Genomic DNA, 23,873 nt, shown 5'->3' with positions numbered 1-23,873 from the left:
ATGAGATTTAAAGTGGTGAATCTGGGAGAAAATAGTTTTTTCCCACTTTTTTCTTGTAAATCTGCAACTTTTTTCGCGCAGATTTGCCACTTTAAATCTCTTAAATCTGCAACTTTTTTTCTCATAGATTTGCCACTTTTGTAAATTTGCAACTTTTTTCTCGAAATATTACCTGAAGTTACCAAATATAGTTCTTATAAAGGGTTAACCATTTAATCAGTAACTCAAGTTAAAATATAAAATATAAAAATATATATACGTCACAAAAATCTTATCTAGATCCACACATATATCCTCTGCTACACAGACATGCACGTACAGTTTTTCCCCCTTAAACAATTAAGTATAATTTAAAAAAAAAGAATCAATCTATAAAACACTGAATCAAAACTTGAGTTTTTGTTTCTTTGCAGCACTATCATTTGTGTTTGTCTGGTGCTAAAAACATAAACACTGCTCTATGTCAGTGCTATGCTAATACACATTTTTGTTATGTTTTGTTTTTTTAGTTTAAAATTCTACATGTGTTCTGTACATATGTAAGAAGACATAGTTTTTTTTAAGTAGAGATTAGGAATGTGTGATCCTTATGGATTGTGTTTGCCTTGAATAAATGTACTACGCGGCTGCATACATATTTGTTTATGACACATGTAATTTATCTTTTTTAAATGTATTTATTTATCTGTTTATGTACATGTTTGATCAAAGTTAAACTGGGGATCTTTTAACTTAAATAAATGTTTGAACAAAAAATAATTATACAGATCCAGGTGAGATAATCTGTACATCCATAGGTTGCCAATTTCTTAATTTACAACATTGAAACACTGATATCTAGCCTCTTATTAAATTATTCAATATCTATCTCAATATAACACACACACACACACACACACACACACACACACACATGCAGAGAGAGAGAGAGAGAGTCCTTGGAGAGGATCCAATCAAGCAGGTGAAAACACCTCTGAGCTTCCAGTATCACAAATTAAGTTTTAATTTATTTCACACAAAGTTCACAGAGCTCTTTCTCTCTAAATTAAATCTGTTTTACCAAAAGATTAAATGTTTATATTTGCTGCTGACATTAGTTCACTGTAAGCAGTTTTTTTTGTAGCTACCTGTATCCTAATCCTGCTCTGCACTCATTAACTTCTTAGGCTTAAACTGATATGATATTCAAATTTCATTATTTCCTACAGGTCATGGGTTAAATGTTCCAAGTAACCTGTGTTTATAGTAAACCACTCTACTACGATATGCTAATCCATAATGCAATAACTAAATTAGAGTGCTGTGATTTCCTTTTTGTTATGACATTTTTATTAATTTAATCAATCAAACATCCAATCAGAAATGTGTCTGTCATTATATGACACAGTGGTGAGCTTGTATGATCAGACATTTGTCTGAAAAAGTACAAAGAGCAAATAACAGTGGTGCACAAACAAAAATCTGCTGGTATACTTCATATAAAAGTTATGGCAAGACATGGGGAGACTACTGTTTGTGGACTTTAGTCTTTCATTACATTCATTATGAATAATAACTTGCATTATTATGTTGCTATTATGCATTTTAAGAATATGCTAATATGCATGTGTTGTCACCACATAATCTTTATAATTAAAATTCACTGCAGCTACTGCAGCAATATAGAAACATCTTTCAGATTCAGGTAATAAAATGCATTAAGATTGTGTCTCCAATGTGATTAAACAGACAAAATGCTGTTAACATGCTATACTCAAACAAAGAAATAGCATTTCCAGTAGGCATATGATGCATTTAAAAAGGACAGCCTGACAACTTCAAGCATAATGTTGTATTCCTCACCAGGCACACTGCAAAAAAAGCTAACTTGTATTTTTTGCCTAAAACAGTGATTTAAGTCGGTAAAACTTGGAAATATAAATTATTGACATTTAGGGCAATAATGTAAGTTAGCACAACAAAGGAAGCTAGTTGTTACTTATTATTGTTACTTATATCTTTAAGTTGGGGTTCAAAACAAGGGACAATAGTTCTGCTAACTCTTATTTCTTTGTTGTGAAATGCGGGAAAGTGGTCATTAGGGAAAGCTAGCGGCTAACTGATGCTAGAGGCTAACTGATGCTAGCGGCTAACTGATGCTAGCGGCTAACTGATGCTAGCTGCTAACTCAAAATTGTGGTCGCAACATTAGCTGACATTTCATAGCGGCGTTACAATCGTGCCAATTCAGCACATTGCAGAAGTAAAGATTAAAAGTTATTACAATGTAAAATTATAAGTTAAAAAAAATCAGTTGAGCAAACTCAAAAACAAAACTTAAAATATTTAGTTTAATTGTCCAACTTAAAATTTTATCGAAGTTTGTTGCCTTGAAATTTTTCTTTTTTTGCAGTGCATTTAATCAAAACAGTATTCTTGCATTGCAATTTGTTAGCATTGTTAGCTCACCTCATAACAACCAACCTATAACTGTAACTAAAAGCTTTCTTTCAGACTGATGATGAGCAGTAAATGAAAACAGAATGTAGGCAGCATTACAAGGAGCACAAATATAAGCATGAATTTGGTCATTTTAGTTGCAGTGTATAAATAAATGGTCTTTTCATTCAGGCAGGTAAAGTGATGCTGTTTAACGTGAAGAGAGAAAGGAACGATCATAAATAAAATGACAAAATAAACTGTCTACAGAGAGCAGTACATTTAGTACAACAACAGAATATCTTAAGAGTAATAATGTTAAGAGGTTTGACCTCTAAATATACATATCAAGTTTAAAATGTGAAATATTTAAAGGTACATTGTGCGCCTGTGTCTGCCCTCTGCCTTCCTCTTAAAATATTTAAAGTGGAACATATTCCAGCACTTTAACCTACTTGCAGTTATTCAAGTACACTGCAAAAAAAGAAAAGTTGGGTGAACTCAAAATTTCAAGGCAACAAACTTCGATAAAATTTTAAGTTGGACAATTAAACTAAATATTTTAAGTTTTGTTTTTCGAGTTTGCTTAACTCTGAATTCAGATATTTGAACTTATAATTTTACATTGTAATAACTTTTAATCCTTACTTCTGCTAACTTCTGCAATGTGCTGAATTGGCACGATTGTAGCGGCGCTATGAAATGTCAGCTAATGTTGCGACCACAATTTTGAGTTAGCGTTGATACGCTAATGGCTACTCTTGTAGCTATAACAAGCAGCGCCGCTAGCATCAGTTAGCCGCTAGTTTTCGCTAATGACTGAATTTCACCGCTTTCACGCATTTCACAACAAAGAAGTAAGAGTTAGCAGAACTATTGTCCCTTGTTGTGAACCCCAACTTAAAGATATAAGTAACAACACCTCGCTAACTTACATTATTGCCCTAAATGTCAATCATTTATATTTCCAAGTTTTACCAACTTAAATCACTGTTTTAGGCCAAAAAATACAAGTTGGCTTTTTTTGCAGTGTATATTTTGTTGTTGGTTGTTGTCATCTTTGTCCCATTTTCCTCTTCCCCCCTGGTTGTCATTAGTTCTCTGTGTTTTGACCGAGTTGAATCATAACACAGTGCACACACACACACACACACACACACACCGAGTCATTTATCTGTGTCAGAGGAGAGCAGAGAGTCGTCCCAAGGGACAGAGAGGCAGCCACTTTAAGAGTATCACCGGAGATTTAACAGCATGGGACAGGCGTCGCATAGAGAGGGTTTGAAGTGAGGCTGTAACTCAGAGGAAGAACCAAGTGTTAACACTATCCGATGGAAAACAAACAGGACTCACAGGAACCTGGAATAAAGGAAATTGAGCTTTTACTTGTTCCTAAAAGACACTGGTAACACTTTACAATAACCATCATTTATAAATGGTAAACAGATAGTTTATTAATGTTTAATCATCATTTATAAACCATATATAGGACACTTAGAATGGTAAATACATCATTTATTAATGTTTAACTAACTACATGATTTATAAATGGATAATAGAAGGTATATCAATGTAAGTTTATAGTTACTTTACCATTAAAAAACAATTAAATTATAATTAATAGTTCATTAATAGTTTTAGTTGCACTCATTTTAACATTTTTAACACCATATTCAGTATGTGAATGATATTGAAATGATTCATAAACCTTTAAGAAATTGGTTGAAAATATTTAAAGATTAAATATGTATAGCACTTTGAAAATGGTTAATTATTGGTCTATAAACCATCGATAAACATTATTCAGTTGGTTATTGTAAAGTGTTACCAAGACACTCAAAATACAAAACTATGTTTGTTATGATAATGGTTTATAATACCTCATTATCATGAATTACATACTTACAAAATATTTTGGTAACACTTTACAATAACCATCTAAGTAATGTTTATAGATGGTTTATAAACCAATTATTAACCATTTACAAAGTGCTGTACATATTTAATCGTTAAATGTTTTAAACCAATTTCTTCGAATCATTTCAAAATCATTAACATACTTAATATTGGTTTTCAAAATGTTAGGAGTGCAAAACTATTAATAAACTAATAATTATAATGTCATTGTTTGTTAATGGCAAAGTACCTATCAACTGACATTAATATACCATTTATTTTGCATTTATAAATTATAGTTCAACATTAATACATTTTCTATTTACCATTATAAATTGCCTATATACGGTTTATAAATGATGATTAAACGTTAATAAACGATCTGTTTACCATCTTTAAATAATGGTTATTGTAAAGTGTTACCAATATTTTTAGAGCAGACAATTCAAACAAAATGTTTTTCACTGAAGCTTTATTAGTTACTCATATTTTTCTGTAGCACTCACTCTTTCCTCCATACAAACAATACTAAAATGGAGCAACACACAATCTCACAGTCAGTATATTTGACCATGCACACATCTGCAAGAACACATAGAAAAAATATCTTCATACTCAGTATTAAGTCATTCAAATAGCTGCTCATTCTGACAATGCAGTCATACTGTATATGTGCCATTCATCGCTCATTTCCCTGCACTAAAAACACATTACAAACATGCAAACTACACAGTGCCATGGACATATTACTGACAACAACACATTTAAAGGTTACAGCTATATCAGTTAAGGCTTTGCTTCACAAAAACAATAATATGTTATAGCAAAGCCATACTTGGGAAGAGTGTTCAAACCTGTCAGCACACACACACACACACTGCGTCAGAAGTTTAGGTAACTGTACTACCATCAGCATTTAGGTTTTTTTTTTCTTCAGCTCTAAATGTCCATAACTGCAGGCCTCTGGCAAAGTCTACAGGTCCCCAGAGCGGTCATTACTCACACTTCATTAACTCCAAGAGAGGTACTAATGTGCAGTCAAACATTAAAATTGTCAACTAAAATTAAATGATGCCATCTTTGCTCCAAAATGACTCAAAAATAATATAATTAATAAGAGATTCACTGTAATAAGCCAGGGTAGACTAATAACAGTTAAATTTGCAAGTTACCCCATTAAAATCTTGAACAATTACCCTGCGGTATTTACTTATAATTTAGATAATAATGTTAATTAAACGCATGCTACTATTCCCCTTGTGACAACACTTTTTTTTATTTTTAATCTCTTTTTGTATAAACATGCTCTACTGAGGCTTTACATATTAACAATCAGAGTATTGAGTCAATCTGTAAACTGAGCCAAAACAGGCAAATTCAAAATTCATATTATTACAAAAGGTTGAGGTTAAATTCCAAAGCAGGTAATAAAATGCATTAAGATTGTGTCTCCAATGTGATTAAACAGACAAAATGCTGTTAACATGCTATACTCAAACAAAGGCAGCCCATATGATGCATTTAAAGGGACAGCTTGGCAACTTCAAGTGTAATATTATATTCCTCACCAGGCATTTAATCAAAACAATATTCTTGCATTGCAACTTGTTAGCATTGTTAGCTCACCTTATCACAACAACCCATACATGTAGCTAAAAGCTAGCATGCTAGGAAGCATGATTATTAACCAAGCCATGATGCCACTTTAAAAACTCCCACCGCTCCCAAACCTTTCATGAGTGATAATGGAAAAAACCCAACAGATTAGTAATAGATAAATTAAAAACGTGCATGTATATTTTTGTTGTCACCGTGCTTAGTTCACCTACTGATCCATCAGCTTCCGATTGTGCAAAAGTAAAAGCTTGAGATGAGATCAAATTGTTAATTGTTGTGAGAAATTATAATATCAGTGAGGAAAAAATGCCTTCTGCTCACAGTTGGTATGAAGTTGCATTGGGAGATGCTGCAATGTGGCAGTTTCAGTCAGTCCATATGGGCTTACCTTCATTGCTTAATTCAGCAGAGTTCAGACAGTACAAACAACCAGCAGATGTCTCTGTTAAATCAACCTGCAGCTGCTGATAAGCTCCGGTAAATGTACAGTTTTCAAATGTGTCCTTTGTCACAAAGAAAGAACACAGCACCATTGCCCCTACTGAGAGGAAATACATTTGATTACAAATTCCTATTTTGGTCCCATTTTCTATATTTTGAGTGTGCAATTTTGAGTCCCAAAAAAAGAAACTTCCAAGTGCATTTCCTCTCAGTTTGAGCACAGCTTTGTTTTCAAATACTCTACATTGTGATATCAGGTATCCAGCCCCATTCACATGGTAAAGTACTAACACATCAATAACTATGTCACTATTAAATTACTTACTGCTTCAGAAAAAGGTGGACTTACTCATTAAGACATTGAAAATTGTAAGCTTTTGATTTCAACATCAAAATGTGGTCGTATTACACCATTTCATCACTTGTTAAATTGTGCAATGTAAAACAACATGAGCAGAAACTTGCTGTTGTCAAACCGCACCTTTTGTTAGCTTTACCTCTTATCACTAAAACCCAGGATTATCCATAGAAACTAAAACAAAGAGTTTACATATTCTAGGATGTTGAAGTCTCCTCACCTGGAGGAGCTGCCATCCTGCCTTCAAAGACTTCATTAGTTTCACTTGACAGTTTGAGAGCTGCATGATCTAATTGGTATTTCAAGTGTGGTCCCACCCAAACCAACACAGTCCATAGTTTTCCACGACAACGTCCACACACACACACACACACACACACGCACAGGCTCAGTGACAGAGGTTGGTAGGATGTCACACACACACACACACACACACACACATAAACGAGGGCTCTCTCTCCTCTTGGTATGCCCTTTTGTTGCGGCCACACAAGAGCATCCTTTGTACGCCATCAGAGTGTGACCAAGTCCGAGCGTGTCTAAGAGTATGTGCATATTTGTGTCCTAGTGTTTGTCAAATTATGCATGAGTTAGTTGTGTGTGTGTGTCCTGGTATTTGTGCCCTGTTTATGAGCTGCTCTCCCACTGTGCTGGCTTCCATCCCACCAATCGGCAGGACAGCACAGATAGAGGACAGGAAAGAAAGTGAGGCTCCGTTCTCTCTTCACACTGTTGCATTGTTGTTGGAGTGGGCAGGCTGGTGTTGAGATGGGCATGAAGGAGGAGGGATCGGAGGAGAGCGGGAGCAGGTGGAGGGGGAAGTGGAAGGAGGCCAGCGTCCCGACGGTGGTGGTACCAGAGACGCTCCTGCAGCTAATGTTTCTCTTTCCACTTTGCCTGCTGTACTTGGGTTTGATGTGTGAATCAGAATCGAGTTCAGATCTTGTAAATCTTAAAATATGACAGAAAAGCTCTCCCCTATGTGCATCCAGTGCCATAGGTTCAAGCCCTGCGTTGTATTGTACCGTCAACGTTTTTTCCTAACTCTGTATTGTCCTAAAAAATAAATAATGCTTTCCCATTGTAAGTTGGCTGAATGCCCTTCAGGGATATTCACTTGTCTTTGAGAGAACACCCTCGACTTAGAGTCTTGTGAATGAACATGAAGAGGGGATTTTTTAGTCCACTTTGTCATTGTTGTTGGAGTGAACAGGCTGGCACTGAGCTGAGCACGGAGCCGAGGAAGAAAACGTTTTGGTGGTGGCAGAGGGTTCACTGGGTTTTTGTTTCCAACACAGGACGATCGCAGCCAGAATGCTGATGATGTGAACGTGGAAGTACATGGACCTAGGAGGAAAAAGAGTGTGAGTTTTCTCATTTTGCCCTTAATGCGCTGTAATAATTATTGATAAGTAGGAAGAAGTTACATGACAAAACAGAGCAGGCTGCAAAAAAATATTAGAATTTAAAATAAAGAACATATACTATATATATAAATATATATATATATATATATATATATACATATATATATATATATATATATATATATATATATATATATATATACATGTAATATACTACTATTATTATTATACCGGCCTTATTTATTATTATTATCACTATTACTATTATTATATATTTCTATATTATATATCATATTATTTTATCTCTTTTTATTTTATTTTATATTGTTACTATTTATTATTACATATTATATTATATATTATATACTGTACTATTATTACAATTATATACCGTCTAGTCACTATAGCATTGTTTTTATCTATCTTTTTGGAAATGTATAAAGCAAAGGAAATTCTCGGGCTCTCCTTTTCAACCTTAATAAAAGTCAGAAGGGCATATTTTAATATAATATACCATACTATATAAATACTAAACCTCCAAAGATTGATTGATTGGGCAGTTGACAAAAAATTAATCAGATGCTATTTTAATCATTTTTAATGCAGAAATGACATGGTTTGAAATTTTCAAATATGTTTATTTTCTGGCTGCCTCACTCTTTTATTATAACTGAAGATCTTTGGGGTTTTAATTGGACATGATTGGACGAAACAAGACATATAAAGACTTCACTTGGTCTTTGTGGCCTTGTGATGGGCTTTTTCTTCATTATTTTTTTTACATTTTCTGACACAACTTATCAGTCATTTGAGATTTGAAATTGTTAGTATGACGATTCTGTAGTTTGTTGGTTGGATGTTTTCCAAAAATGTCCTTAAAGTGAACACAGACAGACACCTGTATATATAGTCTGCATAAATGTCCCAGGAGCACGTCTGAGTACAGCAAGTGGATGAAATTTATGTCCCACAGGGCCACATAAATGCAGCAAGCATGAATTGAGCCAAATAGAATTGGAGGACTAAATATGAGTATTACATACCTGTAATAAATCAAAGTGGGCTCTACAGCAAGAAGTAGAAAAGGCATGACAGTGTAGCAGATGGCCAGCTGTGTGGCTGCCCAAGTTAAAATGTCATAACCCAGTTTTAAGCCTCTGGAGCCCAGTAAGTGGTGGCGAACAGACTTCCGTACCTGGTTGGGAGACACAGATGAACAGAGAAGGGTAAATAACAGCTATGCTGCTGATGGAGTTCCAACTAACCCAATTAAGTTGCATGACAGGAATTTATTATCTTCCTTGATTGTATGAATTTATGAATGAATGAATGAATGAATGAATGCTTTATTTCTTTATATTAAGACAACAAAATAAAATCATGTTTTTACTAAAGAATCCATCAGACAGCAACTGAAAAAGGAATAGGCTGAAGCCCAAGGGCTTATTTTTGCCTCTCTTGTACTATCTACATGTATACATTATATACATAACATTAACTGAATAATTCACATTGTTACAAAACACATGATACCTTAAACTGAAAAACCTAATTCAATCAAATTTCATTGAAACCCTTGATAATTTTAGACTTTAAAGTCTTCTTGAAAACTAACATAGAATTACACATCTTTATTTCATCATTTAGTCCATTCCATAATTTTACACCCAAAACTGACACACATCTGTACTTGAGATTAGTTCTGACTTTGCGAGTTTCATTTAGATCACTAAAACTAAAGTTTGTGTGTTATTTTTGGTTTGGGGGTCAGCAAGAGTCTCTTGCAAATTAAATAAAGCTATCAAAATGTATTTTAAGTTGTATGCTGCAGGATGTATTTGAATTTCCAGAGGAGGTAGAGTACTCACAGCTCGTGCTGCCATGGTGATGGGGATGGCAGTGATGAAGGTGAAATAGTACCCCGGATAAACACCGTGCCACAGGGCAGACAGGATAAAGGTCAACCCCAACCTGTGCTTAGGGGCTCGGTCATAGCACACGCTGAGGAGAAGAGAGGAATCAAACAGGTTCAAAGGAAAGTTTGTGTAAAATGGAAGGCTGAGAAAATGCTTCTGACTATGTCCATGAGGACTGACGTTCACACGCAGGACTAGCCTGGCTAACACCCGACTAATCACAAATGAGATTAGTCTGGAAACCAGCCGTTCATTTCTCCGTAGAGGAGGCGTGGTTTACAATCCTCCAGAGCCGTTTATTGGGCGCTTAGAATGTCTATCAAAAACGTCTGTAGGTAGCTCTTAGCCAATCGTATCAGTTATACCAGATGACGTATGTAGAGCGACAGAAATTGATGTTTACATAGCCAGACTAGCCCATCTCTACTTTGAGGCTAAAATGCTCAATTCTGCTTCTGCAACGTTTTTCTGCAGCATTTTCACATTAAGCCACACACACTGATTTTATGGGCAATAAACAAGCTGCTACGGGTCTCTCGGCGGCTCCGCTGTCCCCCGGCTCGTAGCGAGATCACCGGCGTTACGGTAGCAGGGCCAGTAGCAGCGCTAGTAGCGGGGCTAGTAGCGGGGCTAGTAGCGGCGGTAGTAGCGGCGGTAGTAGCGGCGGTAGTAGCGGGGCTGGTAGCGGCGCTAGTAGTGGCGCTAGTAGCGGGGCTAGTAGCGGCACTAGTTGGTAGATTAGACTTTTCCCAAATCCTGTCGGAAGCAAGGCTTAAACATCCTTTTTCGTGGTGAAACAGGAGTCTGCTGCAGCCATGTTGGATCCGTAAGAAAACTACAAAACTACAAGCTTCCGTCTGCCGAGTAGCACGCGTCATCGTCTTGCCGTCCCTCCCCGTTCTGTGATTGGATCCCTAAAACAGGGCTAAGAAACGGCCCTGGTTTCCAGACTGCCTGGAGGTTCGAAATGAAATTCGAGCGCGCAAGGCAGTATGGGTATACCCAGGCTAATGCAGGACTTACGTTTTGAGCCAAACTCCTGTTTGAATATTCCAGTTGTCTATGAATGTCTTGAAGCTGGTTGCAGTCTGAAAAAAGATCAATAATTATCATAAGCACATAATAGACTTTGACCAACACAGTATAGAGAGGCTATGCATTTTTTTTAATATCGTGAATATTGACGGTACCTCAATCCCCAAGATGTTGAGGTTAGAGATGAGGTCCCAAGATGGCTTTCCATTTTCATCCATCCCCAAGAAACCATAACCTGCTGCATTGTTGACTGCATCAGCTGACAGGACAGGAGAAAAATATTAAAAACACACAACTTTCATTTCAGTTCAATTCAATTAAACTTTATTTATAGAGCGCATTTCATGCACAAGGCAGACTCAATGTGCTTCACAATGGATATACATAATTACAGTTAAAAAACAAAACAAAACAACAGAAAACGAACAAACAAAAACAAACAAACAATTAGAAAAAATAAATTACAAATTAATTGAAGCTATGCCATATTCACCACATACACATTTACTTGCTCACACATGTGCACCCACTCCCACAAGCACACATGCACGCACACAGTTCAACCGAATGCTGTTGAAAAAAGATAGGTTTTTAGCTTGTGTTCCCACCACATTCCTGCCTCACAATTGACAACTATAACTGTGACATATACACCCGGTGCTTACCTAGCGTCCAGGCAAAGTAAAATTTGGGCCTTGCTGCTTGTATCGAGAAGAAAGCGTAGGTGAGCCTTGTGAGGAACGGGGCACTGCTGACAAAGTAAGGGTCTACGTTGTAAGTTATCGGCAAGGACCGAGTCACAGTGAGGAAGAACAGCATACATCCACTGCAGACCACCAATTTTCGGCAGACAGTATTCTGCAGAGAAAAAGGACAACTGCTGAACAGAGATGGAAATACATACTACAAATGGACTGGACTACAATGACATGATGAGATGCAAAAACTGAAGAAATCAGACTGCTGATGGAATCTGAATGAATACAGTCTAAAAAATAAAAAAGAAGGAGATGACTGAGGGTAAAGTGGTCAAAAAAAACAACAGGAATATGAGAAGGGGTAGCAATCATTATGATTAATTCATTCCTTTATGACCTTACCAGAGGTGATGGTTCCTGTATCTTATCATAGCCGTTCTGCCCATTACACGTCCCAGAGTGCTGCTTCAGCCTCCTGCTGATGTGTCTGCCCTCTATGAAGTCTTTGTAGTCGTTATAGTTACTGCATGGTCCCACCAAGATGCTCAAGAAGTTCAGATTGTAACTCAGGTACTCGATGAGAGAAGGCCTCACACTGCAAAAAGAGAAATAAAAGAAATCATATAAAACAAACCCCTTTATTTTCAGCATGACAGTAATTACTTTAGGTGTATTTTCATCTACATTGGGTGGAAACATGATTGCAGCATGCCATTTATTTTTTAATACAAAAACACACTTAAAAATTAGTTGAAAAAGTATTGTTGCCTGGCAGATTAAACATTACATAAATATAAACATTCTGTGAATGACAAAAAAAAGCTTTTTCAGTTTCACACAAGACAATGATATAAAATATATTTTGATTCAGTTCCTTTGGTTCTCCGATTACAGCAGCTCCGCAGTGATTTAGAAAGTGAAAGAACTGGTTATGAATTGTAATTAATACTGAAGAACAAGGAACTCTTTAAGAAATTTGCTCCAATAAACTTTTGATTGCTGAAGAAAACATTTTGACCTGCTGAGCTTCCTTCTGCATTGCTGATGCATCAAAGCTTGCATGTAATGTTTACAGTCCAACCAGAATTGAAAGTCAAAATCAGAATCAATTAAATAACAACATCAAATAAGTAAGGGATCCAAACCTACAGGGATGTTAAAATAAGTTCACAAACTTGGCAAATCACTGCCTTTAGAGCTACAGGTTATCACACAAGAGCAACACTATGAGTTACGATTGTTTTTTTGATACATTTTTAAAATGTATTTAATTTATTGTAAAATTAATTCGAAAAAACTGCATGCATGGTACACTGGTGACTGATTTCATCAGTTAACATGCATATAAATGTAATATTTTTCATGCAAGATGATGCCTCTTTTTCTAAGTTCCCAGCATGCTTTTTACATGAACAAGCTATTCACCATGATTGCATCTCCTTGTCACTGTCCTTCGTGGCTAAAGGAAAAGAAACAGTTATTTATACTTTAAATAAGGTGTTAAATGATTCTACCTTTTGTTTATATGGACTTTAACAAGGACACCTGGTCCAGATATATATCAGGCTTACATTATATCCTATGTACACCGCAAAAGTCAGCTTTAAAAAATCAGTTGTGTTCAGCAGGGAAAAGAGAAGACGATCATTATTCGCAGTGCTCACACGGTGCTCTGACTCGTCTCCAAAAAGTCTATCCCCTGGCGGTTCACACTGCAACATATAATTAAGCATATAAAAAATAATTAAGCTAAACTTACTGTATAGCCAGAGGCTTCTGCTCCGAGGTCAGTTGGTCAGATTTCTTACACATACCTAAAAAACAAAGGATGACATCAGCAACCTCTTTGGAAACATTAATTTCTCCCTTTTTTTTTACCAAATAATAAAATAAATGATGGATGAATTCAATGTATCTGCTTCAGTCCTGCTATTGTGCATGTTGGTTTCTGTCACACTGTCCCTGTTATGGTTCACATTCCATTTGAATAGAGGGAAGCCACTGTTAATCCAAATTATGCACTATTTCTACTGTGCTACATCAAAAAATCTTTAAAGTTAAGTAATTATGAGAGCCTGTTGCCTCCATTATTAAAGACTTGCCAATATATCTGTGCATTAGTGTCTGTGTGTGTGTGTGTATGTGTGTGTGTGTGTGTGTGTGTGTGTGTGTGTGTGTGTGTTCTCCTCTGCCTTACCGTCATGCAGCTGGAAAGCCAGTGTGGTTATCTTCTGGGTTACTATCATCAGAGGCCTGTGCAGAAAAAAATAATGGAAACTAATGTGAGTCACAGACTTTCTGAAGGGAAAAAAAGTCAAATACTGTTTGTACCTATGAATAAATCATTTTAATTGGATATATATGAAGTTGCATTATTCTAACCCTCACAATACTGTCCCACAGAAACTGATCCATAAGAAAGCTGTTAAAAAGATTTCTAATCCAGGCAACATTTGGGGGACGCTTCACGCCTACTCAGCATCTGTCTGAGGCTCCAGAATGCATCTTCCCCTGTGAATCACTTCATTCTTTCCAGTAGTGTCAAGTGAGGTCACTTATTAATTCAATGCAAATCATTTAAATATCTATATTTTCACTTGATCATTTGCTGAGTATGAAGTTGCATACTGTGCACTACACATACATGTTCAACTTACTTTTGTGTGAACAAAAAGTAGTATGTATGTTTTTGGATGCACAGAGCTTTAATTACCACATGACTTCCTGAGAACCTGCTTGCAGTTTGGGGATACGTCACTATGGTAACCCCACAACAACCTAGTGTACTAAGTGTATGGAGATATGGAACCGGTGTAGATTGACAGCAATCTTGTCATAAGTTGTTGATGTGATAGAACTGATTACACCAGTTGAGTAATGCTGATAAGAAAATTTCATCCATCAAATACTGTTTTTTAAATACACTTTTTTGCAATGCAATAAACTGTAAAATGTAACAATTTGTGTGCAAATTTGAGACATCCAGAAGAACAACACCATATACAGCAATACAATATAAACAGACCTATATTATGTGACATTAGCTCATGTTTGTGCTGTCTTTTTCAAAACTTTTTTGATTTCAGTTGTTCCATAAATTAGCCATTTATGGATACCAGAAAGTGCTGAAAGTGAAGTGACAGAAGAGGACATTAAGGTCCCGTACAGTAAGTCTGAACAGACTAGTTCCACACCCCCTCTCCTGGTTTCATTCACAGATAGAGACCTCTCTGTCCCAAGAATGTGAGTGTGTGTGCACAAAGACACACATCTCTCTCTCTCTCTCTCTCACACACACACACACACACACACACACACACAGGTTCCTGTGTGTGAGTGAGTGGGCTGCATTGTGTGGACAGCATGGAAAACCGAGGCAGAGAGGGACCGAGCGGCTGGCAGTGCCAGCTCAGTGAGAGCTGGCAGTTGGCTTTAGAGCAACATTTTCAGGGTGCCAGTCAGTATGTGCAACTCCCCACCACTGTAGCTGACAGACTTTGTTTTTCCATATAGACTCTAAAGTTGGCACTGTACACAAGATTTTGACCCAGTTCAATTTCAGTTCTGCTGCCTTGCAGAAAATCAGAAAAGATTAGTTCATGGAAACACTTGATGACAAATGGGGAAAAAACAGCACAAAGACTTTAAGGACAAGTTCTTTCTGAACTGTGTTTGGCATCGCCCAACAGGGAAAGTTACACAACATATCAATGCGATCATGAGGGCAACACAGTGGAGAGCAGCAAATAAAAAAATGGTGTTATACTAGCTAAAAGAAAAAAGCCCACAGTCATAGGACCTTACAATTTAAAATATTTCCGTTTGGCACAAGATTATTGCATCCAATCCTGTGTAATACTACACATATGGACACCCTCTCCATGACTCACAACCATTCATCAGTCCAATCTGAAAGCTTAAAGCGCATGGATCTCTAATTCATTATATGACCCTCGCCAAGGCTGACTCACAGGCCTGGCTGATCATCGCCAAAGTCATGCGGAGTGCAAGTGAGGCTGCCAGCAAATTCATCCACATCAGAACTAGGCAAAAAAGTTGCTGAATACAGAAGCTAGCAAATTCAACTGTCTTTCAACCATTCCAGTTAAACCAGTGGTCCCACCTCAGGCATTACTCTGACACAACACATGTATTTGCAGCTGTATGTTTAGTTAAGCACTGTCTGTTTGCCTGTGATGTGGTTAACCAGTATGTTAACAAAATGATAACCCCCTTTAACAAAGCAGCCGCATGCATGCCATCAATGTGAAAGAAGCTGTGGAATCTACACTGCAAAAAAGCCAACAGTGATTTAAGTTGGTAAAACTTGGAAATATAAATGATTGACATTTAGGGCAATAATGTAAGTTAGCACAACAAAGGAAGCCAGTTGTCTGCTCAAAAACAAGTTTGTGAGTTGGTGTTACTTATATCTTTAAGTTGGGGTTCACAACAAGGGACAATAGTTCTGCTAACTCTTATTTCTTTGTTGTGAAATGCGGGAAAGCGGTGAAATTCGGTCATTAGCGAAAGCTAGCGGCTAACTGCCGCTAGCTGCTAACTGATGCTAGCGGCGCTGCTTGTTACAGCGACAAGAGTAGCCATTAGCGTATCAATGCTAACTCAAAATTGTGGTCGCAACATTAGCTGACATTTCATAGCGGCGTTACAACCGTGCCAATTCAGCACATTGCAGAAGTTAGCAGAAGTAAGGATTAAAAGTTATTACAATGTAAAATTATAAGTTAGTACAAATTATAGTTGAGTTGACAAAAATCTGAAATCAGAGTTGAGCAAACTCAAAAACAAAACTTAAAATATTTAGTTCAATTGTCCAACTTGAAATTTTATCGAAGTTTGTTGCCTTGAAATTTTGAGTTCACCCAACTTTTCTTTTTTTTTGCAGTGTAAGCTACAGTAAATCTCTGGGCAGAGTTTAATTTTTGATGATGCAATCTTTCTTTTATGAAATAATGAGCGACGACAAAGGAGTCACTGCTTGACATTTGTGACAGGGAATCTCCTCCTTCTTCATTAAGTTAATCTTTTAGCTGATCTTTATGATTCATAGTGTCCAAATGCATGAAATAGTTGTACTACAGAGTGAACTGCCCACTCCTTCAGAAGCAGCCTTGTTTCTAACACAACAAAGTCACAGTTGCCAGGAGGAGCGAGCACCTTCAGTCTACCTGGCAGGACAATGTCAACTTTAAACAATCCACACTGCTGCTTTTTAATCAGTGCTGTTGTATTTACACAAGGCCGTGGCACTGCTGAATGTGTAATCAGGTACAACACATGTTAACTGATAATATCAGAAGACTGAAATGGATAATAGGCTCACACCAAGAAGGTGTGGCAAAGAGAGAAGAGTAAGCATGTTTTCCCTTACCCAGAGAAGTCAGTGGACAGAATCCCATAGTTATAGATGAAAACTCTGCTCACTTGGCACACCGTCAAATAGCCCATAGCCGTCACCATGGAATACCTGTATGTGGAGGAATGAGCGAAACTGAATCAGACAAAAGATAACTACCATGTTCTGGTGATAGATACAATAGCTGGAAATATTACCAAGGAATTTGTAGCATATTAGCAAAATTTGCAAAATACGCAGGTAGACAACTTTGAGGCCTTTTTAACTTTTATTTTTTACACTTTTTAACGTCCAGTTAGTTTTTGTGCTGTTGAAACATTTAAAATGATTGCAATGTTTCTCTACATACTTGACTAGACTGAAACCACATTCATGCTTTTCTTACATATCTGCATGCAGATGAGCTTGGCTTAGCTCATATTATGGATGCCTATTGTATGTGATAGAGAACCAACTTTTTTCTACAATTTTCTTCAATTTTCCTGAAAAAAATGTCATAATCAAAACAATTTTACTCATCATTTTCTGTGGCTGCAAGCCTTTTTTGGTGTGTCCTTGCTAATGTATTTGTTACCAGAAAATGTGTGATTTAAAAAAAAGAAATACAAGTGATAGAATCAGGCTGAAATAGACTAACAATCTGTCTTTTTTAATCTGTATTTGATTTCCATTTGTGAATGGATCACCTACACTGCAAAAAGCCAACTTGTATTTTTTGGCCTAAAACAGTGATTTAAGTTGGTAAAACTTGGAAATATAAATTATTGACATTTAGGGCAATAATGTAAGTTAGCACAACAAAGGAAGCCAGTTGTCTGCTCAAAAACAAGTTTGTGAGTTGTTGTTACTTATATCTTTAAGTTGGGGTTCACAACAAGGGACAATAGTTCTGCTAACTCTTATTTCTTTGTTGTGAAATGCGGGAAAGCGGTGAAATTCGGTCATTAGCGAAAGCTAGCGGCTAACTGATGCTAGCGGCTAACTAATGCTAGCGGCGCTGCTTGTTACAGCTACAAGAGTAGCCATTAGCGTATCAATGCTAACTCAAAATTGTGGTCGCAACATTAGCTGACATTTCATAGCGGCGTTACAATCGTGCCAATTCAGCACATTGCAGAAGTTAGCAGAAGTAAGGATTAAAAGTTATTACAATGTAAAATTATAAATTAGTACAACATACAGTTGAGTTGACAAAAATCTGAATTCAGAGTTGAGCAAACACACAAAAAAACTTAAAATATTTAGTTTAATTGTCCAACTTAAAATTTTATCGAAGTTTGTTGCCTTGAAATTTTGAGTTCACCCAACTTTTCTTTTTTTGCAGTGTAGGGCACATGTTCATGCCAGGTCAGGTCAAATATAGACATTAAAACATATTAGAATGTTTACTATTTTCGTGGTTGTGCATAAGAGTGTCCTGAGTTGGTCCTGCTACTTCCTTTCACCCTGTGCCAATGACAGAGGTGAGTAGTGTGGTATGCTTGCAGAATAAGCAATTGTGACACTTTGTGTTTTGCTTCAACATGTAAAGAACAATACTGTTTTTATCTTCCTGTGCCTACAGGTAATTCCTTTACACGTGTGAATACCACTCCAACGTAACATTCTTTTCTCCATTCATAAAAAGAAAAAACTGTCTGTGACACACTTGAGCAAAGTTATTTCAGGCCAACACACACAAGACATAAGTGTGTCATAAGTACAACAACACCTCTCACCCCCTGCTGACACTGTGGGGGCCCTGAGAAGCTCCTTCAGCAGCAGACTGTTACGGTGTAAGATCTTGATCTGTATTTATATGTTGCATTTTTCATCCAAACTACTACTTGTTTTCTTCTTTTTTCCCCTGTTATCTATATTCACACCTTTTGCTTCTGTTTTTGCTGCTGTGACAAGTGAATTTTCCCCGTTGTGAGATCAATAAAGTACAATCTAAAACAATCTAATCTACAAAGCTACACAAATACACTGGCATTGCCACAAAGAGAGACATGGGCATTTGAAAATGCACACAAAAAAAACCACCTGCAAAGTCCGTCTGTCTGCAAGCAAACTGGTCCAGCTGGCATGTCTGGCTGCCTTTTATCTGACGCATTTTACATCCAACAACATTATTATGATAATAGGGCAGAGTGCATTGCAGTGCAGTCTGTGTTGTGATGTGTGGGAGGGAGTACATTTCAAGAGGTGAGCAACAATAAAATCTTTGTTTTTCAGATTTAAATGCCTTACTACAACAGATATATTATCAATATAATTATCATTATCTAGACTAAATCATCTGCCCAGGCCACCAAACTGTCAACTATGACATAAAAAGCCTCCAGCCAGATCTTGTCAAACAAGCTTTACTTGCAGACAACAGTAACTACAACTGAAGCAGTATCTTAGAAATATGATGTTTCTTTTCTGTTCCCCATGTGTCAACATGATGACAGACAGACAGGTTGATCTGGTCTAGAAACAACACTTGGAGGAATGTATTGATCAGAACAGAATTTAATTTGTATATCCAAACAGTTATAAAGTGCAACAGTATATAATAACAGTTGTTCAAATTTTACCAATCTAAACATGTAGCAAAAAGCCACTAATTGATAGCACGCAGCATTACAAAATGTTATTTATTGCACCTTATATTTGATATGTTTACACGTCAAAATCCATTCACAATCCATTTTAAATCCAGCATTTTGCCTCCATGACTTAGCTTTAACCCAGTGTTTTATCTGAATTTCCCCTTGTATGAGACCAACACTTACCTGTGTACACTGTTGATGTCAGCTTTGATGATGATCAAGTAGCTTGCAGCCACCACTGTCAGGATGTGAGCGGAGTACCTGCAGGCAAGGACACACACAATCCAAATATGTATATAATTACTATAAGGCCTATTTGAATAATATAATAGTGTTGTTTTTTCTTTTGAATTGAACTGGGCTGCATATCTGTGATGTGATGCAGTTTGCCAAGACACTTTCCCTTGAAACCTTTTACTCATGGATCAAATGCCAACATAAATATTTCCCATTTTCTGTGCACCCTTATTGTCTAAAGCCCCATTGTCCTGTTATAATTAAAAGCCTGGTGCACTGGACACCAGCCCTGTCCATTTGTAAGAAAGCCTGACAGTTAGCAGACAATTATAGCTAATTTTCATTGACCAACTGCGACCTATTTCCTGAACTGTCAATAAAATAATCCAGAGCTGCAGCATCGTATGAAAGAAACTGAAGTGTGTGAGTGCATCTCTGACAGTATCATACAGTACCATCCAAAGCAGAAGATGAGAAAGGCAATGCCAAGGAGAGTGGCCACAGCGTGCCTGACCAGGGGATTGGCGTGGTTAGGACTGAGGTAGAGACGGAACCAAAAGGCAGCAGCCAGGGCAAACAGCTGGCAAACCATAAAATTCACCTGTGTGGGAGAGATAAAAAAAAATTAGGATGGGTGTTGATACATGCTCAAGAACTTATTGTAAGTCACTTATTGTAAGTCGCTTTGGACAAAAGCGTCTGCTAAATGACATGTAATGTAATGTAATGTAATATTAAACGCATCTGCTTTTGAATTCCTCACGAAATAAACAACTCCTTCTACTCCTGTAGGGGCATATTGTGACATGAAGAAAGTTTGAAATTCTTTTTTTCTCACTTTTTTCTTCATTCTCAGTGGTGACATATAATTGCTATAAGGATAAATATCTTTGCTGTGATTATTCTGGTAAAGTAGAGTAATTTTAAACTTTGGCTTTCAAGTCTTTAGTTAAATGGCATTTGGGAGAGAGATAAGCAATCTACACCATCTCAATTATGAACTGCAATGTGGCCGTTTATGACAGTTAGGGAACCTCTATAATAAGTGACAAAACGTTAATTGACAGAAAACAGAGAGTGCTATTCATAAGACAACATAGTTGAGAAATGATGTTTACGAAAAATGTTACTAACTGACAAACACTCCTACCTGATCAAGAGGGAAGCCCAAGTATTGACTGACAGGCAGCAGCCACTTGGATCCAGTGGTTTGAAACGCAGTGTCCGCCCGCTCGCCCATCCTGCGTACTTTTTCTGTTGCGACGCCTCAGTGTTCTGGTTGATTTTTTTTCCCCTTATTTTTTTTCAGCTAACTACTTACTATTTTCTGTCACAGAAATACATTGTTTTCCCGAAAGACCCCGTGACAAGTCAAGCCAGTCCACTGTCAGACAGAGCAGGCGTAGCACTCCTCCCTGGACTCGGTATCAGTCAAGTCAAACAGAAAGATATTAGATAGCGTTTCCGGTCTTTGCGGCCAAAATAAAAGCCTGATTGACAAAAGTGCAACAAACAGAAAGCAAATAATGATATCGTTACCCTGTTAAAATAATTATCTAACTCATTTTTTCAAGTTTTGCAGGAAACACAAAAAAAAATTCACCAAAAGTGACATTTATTGATCATTTTACTCAAAAAGGATGTAACAAATGATGGCTATTGGCATAGAAATAACATTGTGTGTAAATTATGTAACTTAAGAGAAATAAATGACTTAGGCAATTTTTGAACATGCCTTTGAGGCTTAAGTAAGATATAGTAACACGTTATTTTGACGGTGTCTACATAAGAGTCACACAAGCATGTCAGAAACATGACATGACATATGAGCATTAATGTTACTTCAAAGTGTCATTAATGTTCATGACACATCCCATGTCATGTTTATGATACGCTCATGTCACTCTTATGTCAAAATAAAGTGTTACCATATCTTGCTTAAGTCGCAAAGGCATGTTCAAAAAATTGCCTAAATCACATTTTATTTTGATTTAGGCATAATAAATCCGCTTAAGTCACACACTTGACATAGGCCATTATCTTAAAGGGGTAAAATCACATGATCTGATCAACTGAGGATGTAGGCGATTTTTATTTATTTAGATTGGTTTAGGCAAAAAAAAAAACTAAATTTTGACAAAAAATGACTTGGGCGATTATTTTAACAGTGTGACGATATGTACTGTCAGTAATCTAAGGAGAATTATGTTCTGCATCCTTTTTTTAAATCACAGTATACTCACAGATCTTCCACTACAAAACGTGATATTGTAATCAACGTTACAATAAATCTCACAATATTTCGATTTGTTTTAACCACAGGTTTTTTTACATCCATCCATTAAAAACAGCAGTGTATCTTGTGCTTGAATTTAAAAACAAATATGCTTACCTGCATAGTGAGTGGACATTTTTAAAGAGAAACTTCAGCACAGTGCCAATTAACCCGACAAAGGGTATGAAAGTCATTTGATCTCACTTCCGGTGTTATTCTAGCTATCTTTCAAGTTTGGCGCAACAGGAGTTTTTACCCCGCCCCTTTATGAAAAAAGGGTTTTGTCAGGGGCTCATGGTGACAAAAATTATTAATTAACCAGTTTAAGAAAATATGAACAGAAAGTGTTTGAACAGGTTATTCAAAGAATGAAGGAATCTCATTGTGAACTTTGTGTTAAAGTGTGTGTACAACTAAAGTAGTGTTAAGGTGACTTCAGCAGGTCCCAAATTAACACTTTGTGAATGAAAACGGCTTAGACATCTCCTGTGTTGTTTAAGTTTAGAGATGAGTAAGAACAAATCCTATTTTAAAAAGTATGAATCTGTATGTGCGTGAAGAAAGGTCACCTGTGAAAGGACTGAATGTTGTTTCCTGAGAGACCATGGTATGGTCTGTAGGGCTGAGAGACTTATGGGAATAAATATTTATTAATGATTTTGTGGTTATTACCGTGGGACAAATGTCAATTTTTTTCCTTGGCTACCTGGATATACACTTGTTTTTGTCCAAGGGTGATATTTAAAGTCAGGCACCAGCTGTTAATATTCATCTTAGAATTTTCGCGTTTCCTGATAATAAACAATGAATGTGGAATATATTACATTCCCATGTATTCATTTTCTCCTCTCTTGTATCACACATCGGTGAGGTCAGAGGTCAGAATCAGCTAGAAAATACCCGCCAGGAGATTATGTATCTTTCATGAGGGCAATTCTGCTTCTTTGAGGTTGAAGGTCAGGGCTTAAGCACCCTCAGGATAAAGGGATGTTTCTTCAGTTTGTATGCCGTAACACAACCATAGATCCAAATCTTTTTACAGGGTATGGTACATTATTGGACCTATTGGGTTACTATGACAGCAGTAGCCTACACCAATTGTTATGAGGCCTGAGAACAGCTTTCAGACCTGTAATGCAAGCAGAGTTGGAAGAAGTATATATATATATATTTCAGAAATAGGCCTACCACAATATAAATTCCACTTCATAACAATTAAAATGTTCTGTATTTAGTCAAAGTACAGGGGGATTATTATAAAAATCGATTTAAGTAGCTATCAAAAATATTATTAAAATTAAAAATAAACAATCTTTAAGGAGGAATATAGAACATGCATTTTGTAGCCATTTCATAAGATATAAAGGCTGCATTTAGGGTTTTCACCTTTTTTCAATCAACTGAATTTTACCATCTGGGACAACAAAGATCTGCAATCATAGCAACATCTAATCTTGGGGGATGTCAGTATTTAATGCCCAAATAATCTTGTAATTTTGACGTACAACAGTCCAGAAAAATCAAGTTAAGATGCTCATAGGGCTCCAACCTACAGTCTATGGGCTGTTCATTTCACTCCGTCCGTCTCTTTAGTACAATCAGTCGCTGGCGCCACCTAGCGTCCAATCAGGGAACACGCAAGGCGTGACATGTGACGCT

The 23,873-nt window shown here is 36.7% G+C and overlaps 1 protein-coding gene across 1 annotated transcript; it reads right to left on the bottom strand.

Moving 5' to 3' along the window:
* Positions 1-4,769: 4,769 nt before the first annotated feature.
* Positions 4,770-21,221, bottom strand: mboat1 (membrane bound O-acyltransferase domain containing 1). The gene is made up of 13 exons (XM_059338971.1): positions 21,090-21,221; positions 20,395-20,540; positions 19,886-19,963; positions 17,139-17,234; positions 13,944-13,999; positions 13,506-13,560; positions 12,149-12,341; positions 11,714-11,906; positions 11,204-11,307; positions 11,037-11,101; positions 9,966-10,098; positions 9,141-9,292; positions 4,770-8,077 (listed from the first exon to the last, which is right to left on the bottom strand). The coding sequence occupies exons 1-13, from the start codon at positions 21,177-21,179 to the stop codon at positions 7,909-7,911; spliced, it is 1,530 nt and encodes a 509-aa protein (XP_059194954.1). The 5' UTR covers positions 21,180-21,221; the 3' UTR covers positions 4,770-7,908.
* Positions 21,222-23,873: the final 2,652 nt, after the last annotated feature.

Source organism: Centropristis striata, chromosome 8, assembly GCF_030273125.1.
Source record: "Centropristis striata isolate RG_2023a ecotype Rhode Island chromosome 8, C.striata_1.0, whole genome shotgun sequence".
Classification (NCBI taxonomy): domain Eukaryota; kingdom Metazoa; phylum Chordata; class Actinopteri; order Perciformes; family Serranidae; genus Centropristis; species Centropristis striata.
The sequence above is the reverse complement of the archived record's forward strand: the minus strand, read 5'-3'. Positions and strand labels throughout refer to the sequence as shown.